This window comes from Dermacentor albipictus, chromosome 8 (assembly GCF_038994185.2).
Source record: "Dermacentor albipictus isolate Rhodes 1998 colony chromosome 8, USDA_Dalb.pri_finalv2, whole genome shotgun sequence".
NCBI classification, from domain to species: Eukaryota; Metazoa; Arthropoda; class Arachnida; order Ixodida; family Ixodidae; genus Dermacentor; species Dermacentor albipictus.
The window spans coordinates 87,382,280-87,398,312 of NC_091828.1; the positions used below are offsets into that span (position 1 = coordinate 87,382,280).

General features: G+C 45.3%; 2 protein-coding genes across 4 annotated transcripts in view; one reads left to right on the forward strand and one right to left on the reverse strand.

The window, feature by feature from the left end:
* Nucleotides 1-16,033, reverse strand: part of LOC139048832 (uncharacterized) — a 396,301-nt gene that overhangs the window by 221,494 nt on the left and 158,774 nt on the right. The gene's annotated exons all lie outside the window — the stretch shown is intronic.
* LOC139048480 (uncharacterized) lies at nucleotides 1,464-9,435 on the forward strand. Of its 3 annotated transcripts, none has more exons than XM_070522887.1 (3): nucleotides 1,464-2,007; nucleotides 3,921-4,605; nucleotides 8,387-9,435. In XM_070522887.1, exons 1-3 carry the CDS (start codon nucleotides 1,986-1,988, stop codon nucleotides 8,673-8,675), a joined length of 996 nt encoding a protein of 331 aa, XP_070378988.1. In that variant the 5' UTR covers nucleotides 1,464-1,985; the 3' UTR covers nucleotides 8,676-9,435. The 3 variants fall into 3 exon arrangements, 2 of the variants coding, with proteins under 2 accessions (XP_070378988.1, XP_070378987.1); XM_070522886.1 differs by lacking the exon at nucleotides 1,464-2,007 and adding an exon at nucleotides 2,429-2,582; XR_011507730.1 differs by lacking the exon at nucleotides 1,464-2,007 and adding an exon at nucleotides 2,439-2,596.

The following is a 16,033-nucleotide window of genomic DNA, read 5'->3' on the forward strand; positions in this document are numbered from 1 at the left end:
GGCAAGAAATTATGCAGTGCCGAATACGTGTACGCCGTTCAAGAATTGGGCGGCGAAGTTTTAGCACCGTGTCAATCGCAAGTGAAGCGAGTCGCGTACGAAGTGGAACTTCAGGTAAGGTTAACCTTACCTGAAGTTCCACTTCGTACGCGACTTTGAGCAGCTAGCGTGCAAATTTGCACGCTAGCTGCTAGATTCAGGCGCACAAACGCGAGGAAAAGCTTGCTAGAAATGAACCCACAGCGGCGATAGGCAGACATCATGTGTACGGAACTGCTCGAGCACACGACGGTACGCGCCGCGATGTACGAACTGCTCGAGCGCACGATCGTACGCGCCGCGACGGCAGCGGTCTTTCGACATGCCGCGAAACGGCGGGCCTCCTGCAATCTTTGTTGACTGCATGCCGCTAAACAAGTAGTTATGCCTGCGTTGTGGTAGCGGCCATCTCTCCTTTTTAGTAACTGGTAATAACTGGTGCAATTACATATGAGCTCGCACGTACGTGCGAATCGCGCTGCAGTGCGAGCTCGTACGCCGCTCGCTTGATGTAGGTTTTAATGACAGCGCTCGAACATCGATGTGTTGCAATCAATACTGCCTTGCTGCGTTGCCTCAACGTGCTGGCTTGAGATCAAGGATGAGCGCATTTAACTCTCTTAACCTGTGCTACTCGTAGTGGGGTAGTGAAGTGTCATCGAATGAGCCCGACCATTTGTGCTCATTTGCACTCACCTGGTCACTTCGCCACTTCGCATCGGTCGAATTGTTATTTGTCGCTGTGGCCGGGTCTCGAATCGTGAATTACCAGCCATGCCTGCTGCTATGTCGGTCTGCTGTCGGGACTGTAGGTGCAAAAGACCGAACATTAGAACGCAGATAATCAAGCAAGCTTCAAGACAGGCGAAGCAGTCAGCATGGCGCGAGGTTTCGCTTACTCAGCGCGACGAACTGCAGCTATGCAGCGCGCCCGACGCTCCACTTCGTGAGGCCTTGAAGGAAAACGGCAGAATATGATGTTGGGATTCAGGCCTTCTTGTTCATGGCAGCCCACGACGCAGAAGTAATGACGGTGACGCCTTCTAGAGGCTGGGCTAGGTCTCTCCGGATCGGCGCCACCGATTTCGTCTGCTCCCAGCATTGCGTCCCACGACACACGGAGAGCCCGTTTTCGTTAAGCTATAGGCTGCGGCGAGCTCGCAGCGTGGGCGGCATGGTCTGCGAGAAGTGACGAGCCTTTTCGCACTCGCAACAGGGCAGAAAAAAGTGCGAATTGACGCAAAACTCGGCCTAGAAACGTGCTTCGCCACAGCCAGGGCTCAATACGACCCAAGCTGGTACGACCCAGATGTCGTTTCCCGCGCCGCCACCAGGCGCCGCTACTATACCTCAAACTCCAGCGCAAGACGCCCATTGGCTGACGCCCTCGACGGCCTCTTGAGCGGTGTGTGTGTGTAGAACCACTGAAGTCAATTGTGGTTTAGGAACCGATGCCTGTTGAAGAATTTCCCCCCGAAATTTACAAAATCTAGTCACTGTACAGGCTCGCTTCCACGCGAACATCCCTGTGTATCTCTCCCGTAGAGCTCGAAACCTCAGATAAGGCGATGTAAGCGTTGTTAAGGTTGTACTAATGACTGAACAAGCCAATGCAACTGCAGACGCTAAAGTGTGTAGTGGAGCGCCGCAATGCCGCGCCCTCGGCGTTTTTTTCATTTTAGAGCGGTTAGTACTCTTGACCTGACATTACCAAAATAAACGTGTGAGTTAAATACGTCAACTATAAGCCTCAGTTAGTTACAATAACGGCGATGATATCGTCATAATTTCAACACTTTGTTTCGCGTTGCCCCTGGTTACTTCACTAGCTTTGTTTGCTCGGTGCGGCTCCGTGCGCGCGGTTTGCGCGGGATTTTGTATTCTGCTGTTGGTGTTGTAGTCGTAGGTATCGTGCCAAAGGAGGTAATCCACTTGTATTTGGGAGGATGCCTCTGCCGTGCAAAACAGGTTAGTAATCGCGGTTCGCACGCAATTTTTTTTGTGTGTGTGCTTGCCGAAGTTGTGTTTGCAAGCATTTTCTCATCGCTACATTGAGTTTCATGCGCATGCCGTTGCATTGTTTGTGTTACGTGATCCCTTCACTGACCACCATTCGAGATCTACCAGTAATGGTTTTTCATTCTACTTTCTGCGACTCCGCCGATTCAGCGTTGCGTGGCGGTGCGTCTGCCTGGCGTCGTCATTTTTGCCACCAAACGCACCTCGCGTCTCTGGCGGCCTACTTTCACGCACGGACTGCGCATGCGCCTCGATACTGTGACAGCACAACAGCAATGGTGCTGATGGCCGCAAGCGTCCGTAAATTGCTATTTCGAAATAAAAAAAGGGGGGGGGGGGGGATTGAGCCAGTCGATCAATAATATCTTTATTGCGATAACAGTTGTACGGACACTGGTGGTAAATTTCCGTCGATGTTGGCGTCGCCGTGAGGTTCCATATAAAGTGCAAGTGCGACAAGATGGCGGCCGTGCGGTGGGCGCAGCTTCTACTGTGGCCGCGGCTGCGCGCGTCCTATCTTGGAGGTAATCTATATATGGTGGGTTCGATGCATGGCTAGCCGACGCGATATAGCTGATGGCTTCGTGTGCGCTGCGTTCTCACGCGCGTATAGTTTGCTTTGAAGAGAGACGCAGCACGCGTAGGGAAATTCGCTCGCCGCTGCTGCCGCTCATCGTCACGCCAGCGTTAATTCTGATAGCGAACGTCCGCGCTCATCGAGTTAGATGTGTTCACGTTTGCCTCTGCACGCGTGGCTCCGCGCTTGTTAATTTAGTTAGCAAACGAATGTTTGCAGCAGTTTATACAGCTGATAAAACTACTAACCTTACTGGGCTTACCGACCTAATAATTTGCTATCTTAGTCAATGATTTGCTCTTCGGGTGAAACTGCGACTTTTCTTGCGTGCATTCAAATGTGGAAATTGACAGCAAGCTGCGCCCTTTGTAGTAACTAGCATGCGAAAGAAAGATAATCGATATAGGAAAACTAAAAAACAGCCATTCAATGTGGGTCTAAAACTTAGGTAAACAATTTTTTTTATTATGAAAAGTTTCTTTATTTCATTTATTAAGCAGAAGCAATTTCCCCTATGTTGTCCTTGGTCTCAGTGTTTATTGGCTTCTTATGATGCGACTAATAAAAATCGGGCCCCTCAGTTAACTTGTTAAGTCATTCCTCAGTTAAGCGACATTACAGGCACTGAGTATTAACGTAGAGCCATTTGTGGGTGTCACCTTGACTGTCTGGCTTGAAGCACAGCTCCCTCAAGAGGAAGGGCATATGGGCTTCTGCTCGAGATTTCCCTGGTTTTCACAATTGTGCAGCTGTTTGATACAGACACGGTTGTCACTATGTGATGTGCATGCCGCACTTGTCTGTTTGCAATACCCAAACCTGGCAGGGGCCCTTTAATCAGTAACGTCATGCCAAAAGCAATCCCAAATAACCACCAGTGAGAGACTCCAAGGTAGTGTGCCCAAGGGCAATTTCGTGGAAGCAAATATACACGCCGATCTTATTAACAATGCAACTGCATTATATTGTCAACTAGAAGGGCACACTTACCACATGCATAAATTGTTTAAAGCCAGCTTGAAAAGCGAAATTACTAAGAGCAACAGAAATAGGGTCTCCGTGCCATCGTAGCCATGGAAGCCATCCTCCTGCTTGGGTTTGAGGCACTCATAATCTTGCTGTAGCAATAAAGTAATCGTAGTGGCAGGCCATAGCAATGAGCCAAACAAATGGGTTACTGCAAACGTAACTTCAGTGATGGTTACGGAGGTTATAATTTGGTGGCACTTTATGGTATATTTTAATCTGTCTGAGGATGCTTTTGCATATTGCTTGTTCTGTCCAGTGACCACATCTGAGTGTGCCACTGCGTCAAACAAGGCTACCAAAGCAAGGAAGCCAACCTCTGAGGCCAAGTCAGCTGACAAGCCTGCTGCCAAGCCACGACGCCGGCGCAGTCAGCTCAACGACACGTCCGAGTCCAAGAATCACCAAAAAAGGAAGCCAACCTCTGAGGCCAAGACAGCCGACAAGCCTGCTGCCAAGCCACGACGCCGGCCCCGACGCAGTGAGCTCAATGGCACATCTAAGTCTAGGAATCGCCCTACAAACTCCAGTGGTGCCATCAAGGGGGAAATGTCGGATCCGCTGCAGTCACCCGGAGCTGCCACAAGAAGTCCGTCCCGGGACTCAGTGCATGAGTTGAGCATTGGAGTTAACGGAAACAAAATGGCGCCAGAGGAACCGGCAAATCAAAGTGCTGAGATTGCTAGTGTGCTTGCTGGAGAGCCCGGGATGCCGAAGGGACAGCTTGTTAAAAAATGCGGGCAACTGGTCAAGAAGGAGAAGCCATTGAGTAAACGGATGGCCAAGGCAAGGTTGATCCCGCCTAGCAGACGGAGTACGAGGAAGCCTGCGGAGACCTTGGCACCAAGGAAGGACTCTGCTTTGGATGATGACGCTGACACTGGGGACAAGAATGTCACATGGAATTCCTGCGTTCGGCCACCCCGGTTAATGAGGGTACCACAGTGAGTATGAACAAGTTGCACAGTTGCTGTGCTGCATACAGCAAATGACCCATATTTTTTTGGGATAGTCTAGACTACAGAACATGTTCATGAGTGACCTGCGTATTGCCCCGAGGGATTTCATATCGAGCTCCACATGGGCGTGATTTTTCATGTGCCACTGACACGACGTGCTATCTTAAGTCCTATGCCATACCCTTAAAAATAGCAGAGGGCCCTAGATTCATTGCCCATATACCTTTCTGAAATTGGTCTCCTCAAATAGCTTTAGCCAAAGGCCATTTCATGATATGACAAGGCCAAAATTTTTTTCCATTGTCTCGTCTGTAAATATTATGATCAGCTTTACTTGCATACTTTTTAAAAATATTTTTCCATTCTCCTTTGGAATTTGTTAATGCCTTAATCATAATAATGTTAATTTGTTAACCTAGTTCCCTGTGCAGTGCAGCATGTCAGTGGTCATGTGCATGCCAGCTAAGATCTGCTTTCCTATATAGAGCTTCTCTTTCTCTCTGGCATGTAGGTTTGTGGTATCAGTTGACACTTCGAGGCTTGGAAGATAGACAGGAAAACTGGGATAACCAGTCTGCTTGCATTTTGAAGACAGCGGTGTGTGATAAAACTGCGTAGAGAGCAGAGAAGAAAACTGAACAAGTGGGGAGCTGACAAGTTGTCAGGGGGACTTTAGCTTGCGCCTACTCTTTATAGAAATACCGGTTTATGGCAAACGTGGATGGCAGTGACAATGCCGGTAGCGAGATTTTGTGCCGCTATGTCGAACAATGCGCGATCGTGTTGCATAGGTGTTCTCTTAGAAGCAGTGTGGAGCAAAAGGGGCTGCATGTTGTCAATTGCATTACGTCCCATGCCTTACTCCAGCAAATAAGTAACATATGGTCAGTTAGTAAAATAAAAGGTCACAGTTCCGTGTGACAGGCAAATACCGTAATTGACAGTGATAGCAATGTTCATGAATGCGCTTGGACTCCTTCGTTTGGGGCCTCTGCTCTGTGATTCAGCCACAGGAACGTTTGCTCCGCAGTCCAGGAATTTTTTATGGTGTCGAACCGAATTTCCTTTTAAATATGTATCTTTTCCTATTACTATAACTATTGCTTTTACTTTAGCATGTGATTCCCCCTTTCAACAGCGCGTTTACTGTGTGGCAGTCGTGAATGTTTATTTGTGGCTGTAGCTCTGAATAATTGACCCGTTCCTCGGCCGATTCCCCATAGTGGGTATGAGCGACGAGTTGGATGGCCGTCAACAACTCCTCCAACGGTCTTCCAACTATGCGCAACATATTGGCACGATGTGGCATGCAAGGCAACTCGTGCTGGCCACAAGTGACAGCGCCCGGGCAGCTACAAAATGTCTTTTGCACACAGAAAACTTCCAAATCAGCCCAGAAGCTGTTTTTGAACATAATAAGAATACATTATTAATCTGTGGAAGAGGCTTCTGTGAGCACGTGTGTGAGCCAAATGTTATTCTGCTGCGTGCAGCAGGTAATTTACAATTTCGTGTCGCGGTGATAAAATCGCTTGTTCTCACCTTCGCAGTGTCGTCATCGCCAGCAACGAAGTCCACCAACACCTATTGGCTAATTTTGTGATCTCAAGAGCATTCTTAGTTATATAATATTATTGCTAATCCCGAGGTAAATAAATGAAAAATGTATATGCTTGCAATCTAAAAGAGGCAGAAAAAGCATTTCATTTTTGCACTGACATTCTACACATGACAGTTGCATGTATCTGTATGGCCTCTGAGATAACCGCAGTGAGCTGCATAGCGTAAATGATCCAACTGCCATGGGGTGCTGTGACGAGCCCTCTCACCGATGAGGTGCTCAATTTTTCAGTGGATCCTTACCTCCTTTCCACCTCCCCTGTGTAGATTCCATTTCACTAGTAGAGACGAAAGGAGAGAGAAAGGCGAAGGTGCAACAACTACGTGTATAACTCTGCTTATACTTGAAGGATTTGAAAAATTCTTGTGGCAGGAGGTTCGTAAGGTGACATCCTTGAATAGTGCAGTCATTCTATGATTAGTTAGAAAAGTGTTCTAGGGCCCCTTTGGGGCTGTTATGTTACGCCTGCTGAGGCAATACCCTAAATTACCATATACTCTTTAAAAACTGCACACCCTTTGGGGTCTACCTTGTAATAATTGTAACCTGCCTTGATTGTATTTCCTTTCTTGAAAACTCGGTGCTCGCTACTTGCCTGTCGACAATGATGTGTCGCACTGATAACGCGATTGCTGTTAGTGACTTGGAAGTACCGAACTCGCATCATTAAAGAAAGGAAATGCGGGCAAGACAGGCGACGATTATTGTTGTAGGACCAGGTACGACCCAAAGGGTGTAAACTTTTTTAAAAGTGCACTGTACTTAGCCTCTTTACACCAGCTTACAACCAGTTTACAGCCAGCTTTACTTGCTGTTTCTAGGACACAATCAAAATTCTACTTGCCTCACTGTTACTAAATCTTGTTTGTTTTGTTTGTTATTATTAAATTATTTTATGTGTACAGTAGCAGTGCATTCCCACATTGTCAGTTTCCTTGATTGTATTTGCTGTCCCACTCTTTATGGTATATTTGTAATGTATTCTGTTTTCAGCAGCAAATTGTTAGTTACACATTGAAAAGTGTATTGTTTTTAAAGAGAATAAAAGAGTGTGCATGTCTCAATTTTCTGTATCATACAGGCTTTGATGCTATCTGTGTTGGGCGGTTTGTGGTGCTAGTGGCCTAGTCAGGTGTCTCATATTGACACCTTCCTTCTTATTGTCACGATGATCATTCTTATTTGAGTGTCAATCATACTGCAATTTAAAAAAAAGGTATATTCTAACTGAATATATCTATTTTTTTACAGTGTTGCTTGAAAGGAATCGGAGCTTGTGCTTCGATTTGACTTAAACAACACTCTGATGGATCCCATGCAGTCATAAATGAAGCTGTAGGCGCCCTATCAACAGCTCTAGTAGAAATTTGTATCAGTCGTGCGCATTAGTCCTAATAGGGCTGTATTGGTTTTGTCGAATTTTGTACGAGTCTAGTGGGTTTAATATCTTAATATCGTAGATTATTATGGTGCTGTTAGGTTGGCAGAAATATTCACGAGTCTTACAGAAGGCTTTTCAAGGAAGGCATTAACTACACATTATGACCGCAGCAATAATGATATGGGGATGTGCAGTCTATTGATAGTGGCGGAGGGTGCCAGATGTACATTTGAAAACTAATGAATGAGGTTCATAATTAGCAGAAACTAATCATTTTTATTACCAGTCTTAGAGTGCATATTGTAATAGCAAAATTAAAGATACTACATAAACACAGGCTCTAGTTGCCTGGTGCACTTCATGTCAACTAGAGTTGCCTAATACACCAATTAGCACCGAAACTAATTGGCTGATTCGTCTAGACCTATTAGGCTTGTCCTATAAATAAGGCTAATAAGTTGAATGCCATTACGACGAAATCACATACGACACGAAAGTACTTTCGTTATATCCAATATTTGTTATAAGCATATGTTCGTTACCTGCTCATATTGTCGAGAAATGTTTTAGATTGACTTTATTATATCCGATAATTCATCTCATTGACGTTTTACTGCAGTAATGGACCAATACTAATGTTAGTAACCTAGCAGGCTGTTAGTTGTATAACTAGATTTTCTGCAAGGGCATTTATTAGTGTCTAAGAGCAGCTGTTTTTTGGGGAGCGTGCGCCTCTCACTCGCTGCTCGTGCTTCATGCTGCAGGCTGAAGAAAGAAGGCAGCCCGTACAAGTGTTGCGTCTGGGGATGCCGTGCGGCAGGCGACGAGCCCTTCACCGGCATCTGGTTGTTTGCTCTGCCTGCCGATCAAGCGCTGAGGTCGGCCTGGTTCCAGAACGTCCCCATCGACCCTGAAAACAACAGACCACTGAGCCCTCGGCTGTGTTTCCAGCACTTCAAGAAGGAGGATTTCGTCGTGTTCAAAGATCGCCCGATTGGGCTCGCCGAAGATGCAGTGCCCACGCACGTAGCGAAAGAAAAATTGCTTTACTAATTATATTGCTAGCAGAACCTAATATTAGAGATTTAGCTTGTCTGCAAGCACAACTGTTCTTTGCGGAATACTGGGTTACTGGAGGCGTTGCTGGCAGCAGCAGTGCTGGTAGCACCATCTGGTGACGTAGAGTTTTAATCAGACAGGACACAAAGCTGTTATTGTAGCAACCAACCATATTCCACTTACTTACCTACTGGTGTAAAGTGTTAGCTGCAACATGATCTGTAACATGCAACTTTTTCTGAATTTTTTTTTTCAGGAAAAACACCTGCCCAACACAATGAAAAAGTGTTTCAAACGCATTGTAATTGGCCAGAGCATCAGAAGATGTCATAACAAGCATTGTTACTGCCATCCACATCTCTGGTAATACAGTATTACATAAAGGGCAATACATACGTGGGCAAGCTAAAGCTCTGTTGAGTTATTGGTGAAGAGTTGGGAACCTCTTTTACGATATCTGGCCTCGGTGAATGATAGTATCTAGTCATATGTTTTATATTTTGCACAAATATAGAACAGGCATTATAGTAGAGCAGAGGTTCCACTGGTATTGTTCAAGTGAACAATAACTACAGGCAATTTGTGCGAAGTTAACCAAGTGGTCGCAGATGCGAAAACGTCGGGGCGCGGGCACCACAGCTGAGCTGTTTGCTGTCTTGTCTATGCCTATCGGTGTGTACTCATGTTTATTACCCTGTGATAAAAAACTCGTCCAGTAAATAAAGTTATGACTTATGTGCTATTCTGCTTGAAAGGCATCGGTTGCTCTGACCTCTCACGGTTGTACAGAAGTGACAAGTTATTGCAGCAGACGCAACTGCAAACATGTGACTGGCGCGGCATGTGCAGCCAAAGCTGTCTCCCGAGGGCACACTGTATGACACAGTGAAAAAGGAGAATGGCTTCGGTATATCCCTTTCAGTTGTGGCGTGCACATTCTTGTACGCAACTCATTTTTGCCGATTCTGTATGGCAGTGGCAGGAAAAAAAAATTACGGACTCTGCAGACCTTAGATTAAACTGAACCCTCTGCTTACCCAACGTGACTCCCTTTCATTATGGTGGGCACGGTTTTACAACAAAGCTGTTGAGGGGCAGTTCCACAGTAGTTCTCGTGCAGCAGAGTCCAGCATACGGCTGTGTGGTTGACGGTAAATGTAAATTCAACACATCATGTGTGTCGGAGCCCCAAATTCACTTTGAAACTTAATTATCAATTACTGTAAAATATAAGTTACGTTGTGTGTAACCCATTCAAATACAGCGGACCCTCTTTAAACGGAACCTGAAAGAACCAGGGAAATTGGTTCCATTCATCAGGAGTTCCATTTACTGAGAGACTAAGCTGAAGAGTACCCGCCGTGGTTGCTCAGTGGCTATGGTGTTGGGCTGCTGAGCACGAGGTCGCGGGATCGAATCCCGGCCACGGCGGCCGCATTTCGATGGGGGTGAAATGCAAAAACACCCGTGTACTTAGATTTAGGTGCACATTAAGGAACCCCAGGTGGTCGAAATTTCCGGAGTCCTCCGCTACGGCATGCCTCGTAATCAGAAAGTGGTTTTGGCACGTTAAACCCCATAATTTAAAGCTGAAGAGGTGTACGGATACAAACCAACCAATCACGAGGACATGGTGTTCCGTTTAAGTGCCATTTAAGCAATTTCCATTTATTGAGACTCCACTGTAGGAAACAACATGTATACGCAGTATCTTCAACCAGTAAATCTGTAGCGTTTACTTCTCGCATCGCATTATACTGTCTCCATGTTAGGGATCAGCCAAGAGTTGTGTATGGCTGTGGCGGTGAAAGCCGACAGTGTCTGCCACTCGTTGGAGCCGTCGCTAAGAGTAGCCACCCACAACTGCACTTGTATACAGCCAGCAAGCAGGCTCTAGTACTTGCCGAAGGTATGAGAACTCGCTTATATACAGCTTCGCTCTCGTTGATTACTAATTGTCAAATTGGAACAATACGTCCGTGAAGCAATTTTTTTTTTTCTTTCACACATGACCACTTTACTGCCATGCTTGAAGGAATGTTCATCAAGACCCGCTCTGTCAGCAATGGGGAAGGAATAGTTTTTGTCTTCTTTGTAGAGCCTGCTACGTGCGACTTCAGCCCATGCTTTCACCTAGCGATTCAATCCTCCTTGCGAAAAAACAAATGCGACATGACTGACTGGACTCTAAACTGTGATTCAGTGACTATATAATTATGAGGAGTTACCAGAATATGTGCACAGAATTATCCCACTACCATGACTTTCTTTCGTTGGAGTCTGCGGCGCCTTGAAATACACTACACTCGTATAGTTCCTGACCCATGTATTCACACGTAGTCATAGTTTGTGACTGAAGAAGATATTATACGGAATTTTCGCAAAATTTGGGTACATATACATGGCTCTTCTTGCCAAGCGGGGTTTTTCTTTTCACGTTCAAAATTCTGAGTTGGCATTTTGCAGTACATTTAGTATAATACTGTGATTAGACACAATAATTGCTCGTTTAAAAAATGGGAGGTATGCATTACGTCTGTGTTAATGCCACACAAGAAGTGTTGAGTGTTTTAGTTGTGGAAACAGTCCGTCACTGCTAGGGCAAAACATGGCGTGGGTATCACGTTTCACCGAGAGAGTGACAGATGGCGCCGTAAGCACAAAAAAACAGCAGGTAAATAGAAAAGCCTACAGATATCCGAGCGGCTCAGCTTGTTGACACGAATTTGAGCAAATCGCTTCCGTTTCTCACGGCTTTCAGGTAGATCAAGGGCATCGGCGTAGTATATATGACCTGCGTAAAGCTCAGGTAATTATAATTGTCATGTTAACAACATGCGGCCAAACACATTTTGCAGAATTTCGTTTTAGCACAATCTTGCAAAGCAAGGGTATTTGTGTTCTGTTTAATTGCGCTGTATTTCATGTTGTATGTGTAGCAGTAAAGTAAAGGCCGAATCTGGGTGTATGCACATGTCAGTTGACGAATCCAAGTGGAGTCTGCTCCTGCAAAGTAAAGGCCCTCTAGACCCCGCTGGTAAATTCACTGTTTATCTGTCACCTGTGCGAATATTCAACAGACATGAAATGTCTAGATAAATTATTTTCTTAAAAATTACTTCAAGTTATATAAAATTCTGGGATCTTAATTAATTGTACTAAAACCACAATATGATTATGAGGCATGCCGTGGTGGAGGACTCCATATTAATTTTGACCACTTGGGGTTCTGTAATGCGGACTCTATTCAAGGTACACAGGCGTTTTTGCATTTAGCTCCCATAGAAATGCGGCCGCGGGGTGGTCGGGATATTTCATATCGTGCCCTAGGACTTTGCAGCAGAACGCCAAATCCACTGTGGTGGGTACGATTTACTTTCCATTAACTGATATAGTGTTCCAAAATTCCTACAATATTTAAATATATGTTGTAGTCTTAGCGAAAATTTTAGCGACTTTTTTGTCTCGCTTGAATGACGAGCTTCAGAAATTTTTGCCACTCTGTACGGTAATGATTCATTATGTGAATGAGAAAGATATTTCAATGACACGTTTTGCGGCTTCTTTTATTGCAAAGGTAATCGGTAAATTTCGTGTGTGTGTGTGTGTGTGTACATATATATATATATATATATATATATATATATATATATATATATATATATATATATATATCAAGTGACTGTTTCTCCAGATTATCCCGTTGTTTTAATAGCACATACAAGGATGGATGAATGGGCAAAATGTTTATTTCCTTCAGAGTTTCCAGCAAATGTTTGGCCTTTGTCACAGAAATATATTTCTCTCTCTCTCTCTCTCTCTCTCTCTATATATATATATATATATATATATACATATATCTTGCCTTTATTGTCTCTTCACTTGATGTGGGCATGATTAACAAAAATCGCGCCCCTCGGTTTCCCTTCATAATTCTCTCACATATATACATACATACGTATATATATATACGTGTGTGTGTTTGTGTAAGGCAAAAGAGGGGCTTCATGCACAAGTGCAAATATTTTAATAAAGTTTGGACTTACGTAAAATATGTAAATAAAACGTTTAAAACCTTACCACTTCTGCATCTCCGCCCTCCACCCCTGCCCAACTATTTTTATTTATTGCCGTACCATGCGAGATCTCGCGACCCCTTGCATTCGAATACATACACACACGCACGTATAGAGGAGGGGGGTGCTTGCTTCTTTCTTTCGTGAAATGGCGCGCCTCTGTCCGAGAGACGTCTAGTCGGGCCTCTCGGAGGCCATCACTTACGGCTCCTAAACTGAAAGACTGTGTCCAGAGATGGCGCTGCAGGCACTAGTGTCGCTTGGCCCACTCGCTTGGCAACGTGCCTGATGTGCCGGTTCCTGTAGCATCGCCGCGGGCCGTCAAGAAACCCGCTGAGAAATGGGACATACAGTGAGGGGGGGGGGGGGGGGGGGGGGAGGGGAGGTGTTGCTCTAATGCCGGTATTTTCCCCATCTATCCAATGCGGCTGCCAGGAATTGCCTGTTATGACGTTATGACCAGTCATCAAGCTACACATTGTCCCTCGTTCTACAAGCGTTCAAAGGAGGCGAAATCGCGTGATGGTGATCTCAATTAATTGGGCGTATTCTGCACGGCTTCTGCCTGTAAACGGCGCAGAAAATGAAGACGGACAGATAGAACACGCATCACATGGCTCTAACAAGTGGATCGAGGATTTTACTGCTTCCGGTTGTACGTTGTACGGCAACGACAATCGTCATCTGCCTTGCTTGCGCTTCCTTTCTTGAAAAGTCTGCGCGGGCTGCTTTCCTGTCGAGTCATATGCTATGTCACGCTGTCGTCAATGATTATCGTTGTGGGACAAGATAAGCGCCAAAGGGTGCAAACCTTGGAGTAAGGTCAGTATAGCTACACTCTTAAAGAGGTTGCACCCTTTGGAGTGTGTATTTGTCCCACAACAATAAGCGCCGTCTGCCTTGCTTGCGTTTCCTTTCTTGAAAACTCGGCGCTCGCTACTTTCCTGTCGAGAATGCTGCGTCACAATGATAACGTACATGCCGTTCGTGACTGGGAAGTACCGGGTTCGCCGCGTTAAAGAAAGGAAACGCGGGAAGACGGGCGACGATTATCGTTGTGGAACAAGATAAGCCCCAAAGGGTGTAAATTTTTCTAAGATTGTGGAGTGTAGAAGGAAAGTTTACACCCTTTGGGGTGTATATTTGGCACACAACGATAATCGTCATCTGTCTTGCTCGTATTTCCTTTCTTGAAACCGCGGCCCTCATTACTTTCCTGTCGAGAATGCTCTGTCATGCTGATAACGCGCACGCCGTTCGTGACTTGGAAGTATGCCGGGCTTGCAGCGTTAAAGAAAGGAAATGTGGCCAGGCACGTACCCAGGATTTTTTTTCGGGGGGGGCTCACCACCTCCATCATCATCCTCACCATCATCATCATCAACATCATCAGCCTGTTTTATGTCCACTGCAGGACGAAGGCCTCTCCCTGCAATGCGATCTCCAATTATCCCTGTCCTGCGCCAACCGATTCCAACTAGCGCCCGCGAATTTCCTAATTTCATCGCTCCGTCTAGCCTTTTGTCGTTCTCGATTGCCTTTTCCTTCTCTTGGTAACCATTCTGTAACCCTAATGGTCCAACGGTTATCTAACTGGCGCATTACATGACCTGCCCAGCTACATTCCTCTTGATGTCAATTAGAATATCGTCTATACCCTTTCGCTCACTGATCCAAACCGCTCTTTCTCTCTCTTAACGTTATTCCTAGCAATCTTCGTTCGGTCACTCTTTGCGCGGTCCTTAATTTGCTCTCAAGTTTCTGCCCCATATGTCAGCACTGGCAAAATGCACTGATTGCACACCTTACTTTCAATAATAATGGTAAGCTTCCAGTCAGGAGCTGGCAATGTCTGTCGTATGCGATCCAACCTATTTTTATTCTTCTATGAATTTCCTTCTCATGATCATGGTTGCGTGTGATAAATTGACCTAGGTAAACGTGCTCCTTCACAGTCTCTAGTGGCCGACTGGCGATCCTGATCTCTTGTTCCTTTGTTGTTGTTGTTGTTGTTGTAGCCTGTGGCACGTGTGGCTCCTACCCACGATGGGAGATTGGCCAAAAAATGGGTGGATTATTCCAAAATAATATAGAGCATAAATTTCCTAATATCTATGCGAATAGCATTGAATAGGGTTGAATTACCGGCTAAAACAAAATCAGGAAGGTGCTGTTGAATGAGGAATACATAATTTAAAAAGAAAAGAAAAATAGTATTTAGCAGGGCATTCGTTTAGATTCTGTAAGGAATGTTTGGACAGCGAAGCATGCATCCCTGTGGCTTAATCCTAAAGTGGACGCCCCGAATGAAAGAATTGCAGGTTCTGTCAAGTCCACGCCAATTCTTCGAAAAGGTATCTCCAACAATCTTTTTCTTAACGCAGCAGAGCGGCGGCATGATAGAAGAAAGTGCTGTATCGTCTCCTCCGCCTCACAAAAAGAACAAAGGGGAGAGGGAACCAAACCCGACCTGTATAAATAGAAATTTAGGGAGGGAATGCGGCAGCGTAATTTGATGAGGCAGACCTCAAGCATCTTTGAGTAACAAGATTCGCTATGCCAGGGAAATGCCAGGTGTTTATACTCTGGGGAAGCTGTCAAATGTGGGTTTCTGGGTTGCTGTGGGTTTCAAATGTGGTTTCGGTCAAATAGGAGTTTCTGTATCCTGTTCATTACTGTTTCTAAGTGAGGTATCGTGACTCCTCTTGGTACTGTATACAGGTCAGCTTAGAATTTTTCCGCTGCTTTTACTATATCTTCGAGATTCCTGATGATATTCCCCTTTTTACCTTTTAGTCATACATCATGGCTTGTCCTATGCCAGGTTTCTTTTTACTGATTTCAGGCTGCGTTCATTTTTTACGGCTTCTTCAGTGTTTCTCATGTTATAGTTTCGAATATCAGTTATTTTCGCCTTGTTGATCAGTTTTGACGGTTCCGCGAATTGCGTAACGCTGTGCGGCCGCCAGTCCCATACAACCGCGTAGAGCGCAGGACTCTGCGATTCTAGACGTACTGCGCTCACCGCCAAAGGTTAGAAAAACACCCACATAAGCACAGCAGAGAAGTGGCTACGTGAGGCGGTTCGACCGATAAATGTAGAAGCGTCATTCAAAACAAATAATTGTTCTTCACTTCCGGCGGCGTTTTCTCTACTTCCTTTTTCAATAAAAAGATGTTGATACATAAATAGTCTCATAAACAACGCCTAACTTATTTATTATTCGCTTTTGCTTGCAGTTCGGTTGTTGCCTTGGCTCTCTCCCTTAGTATATC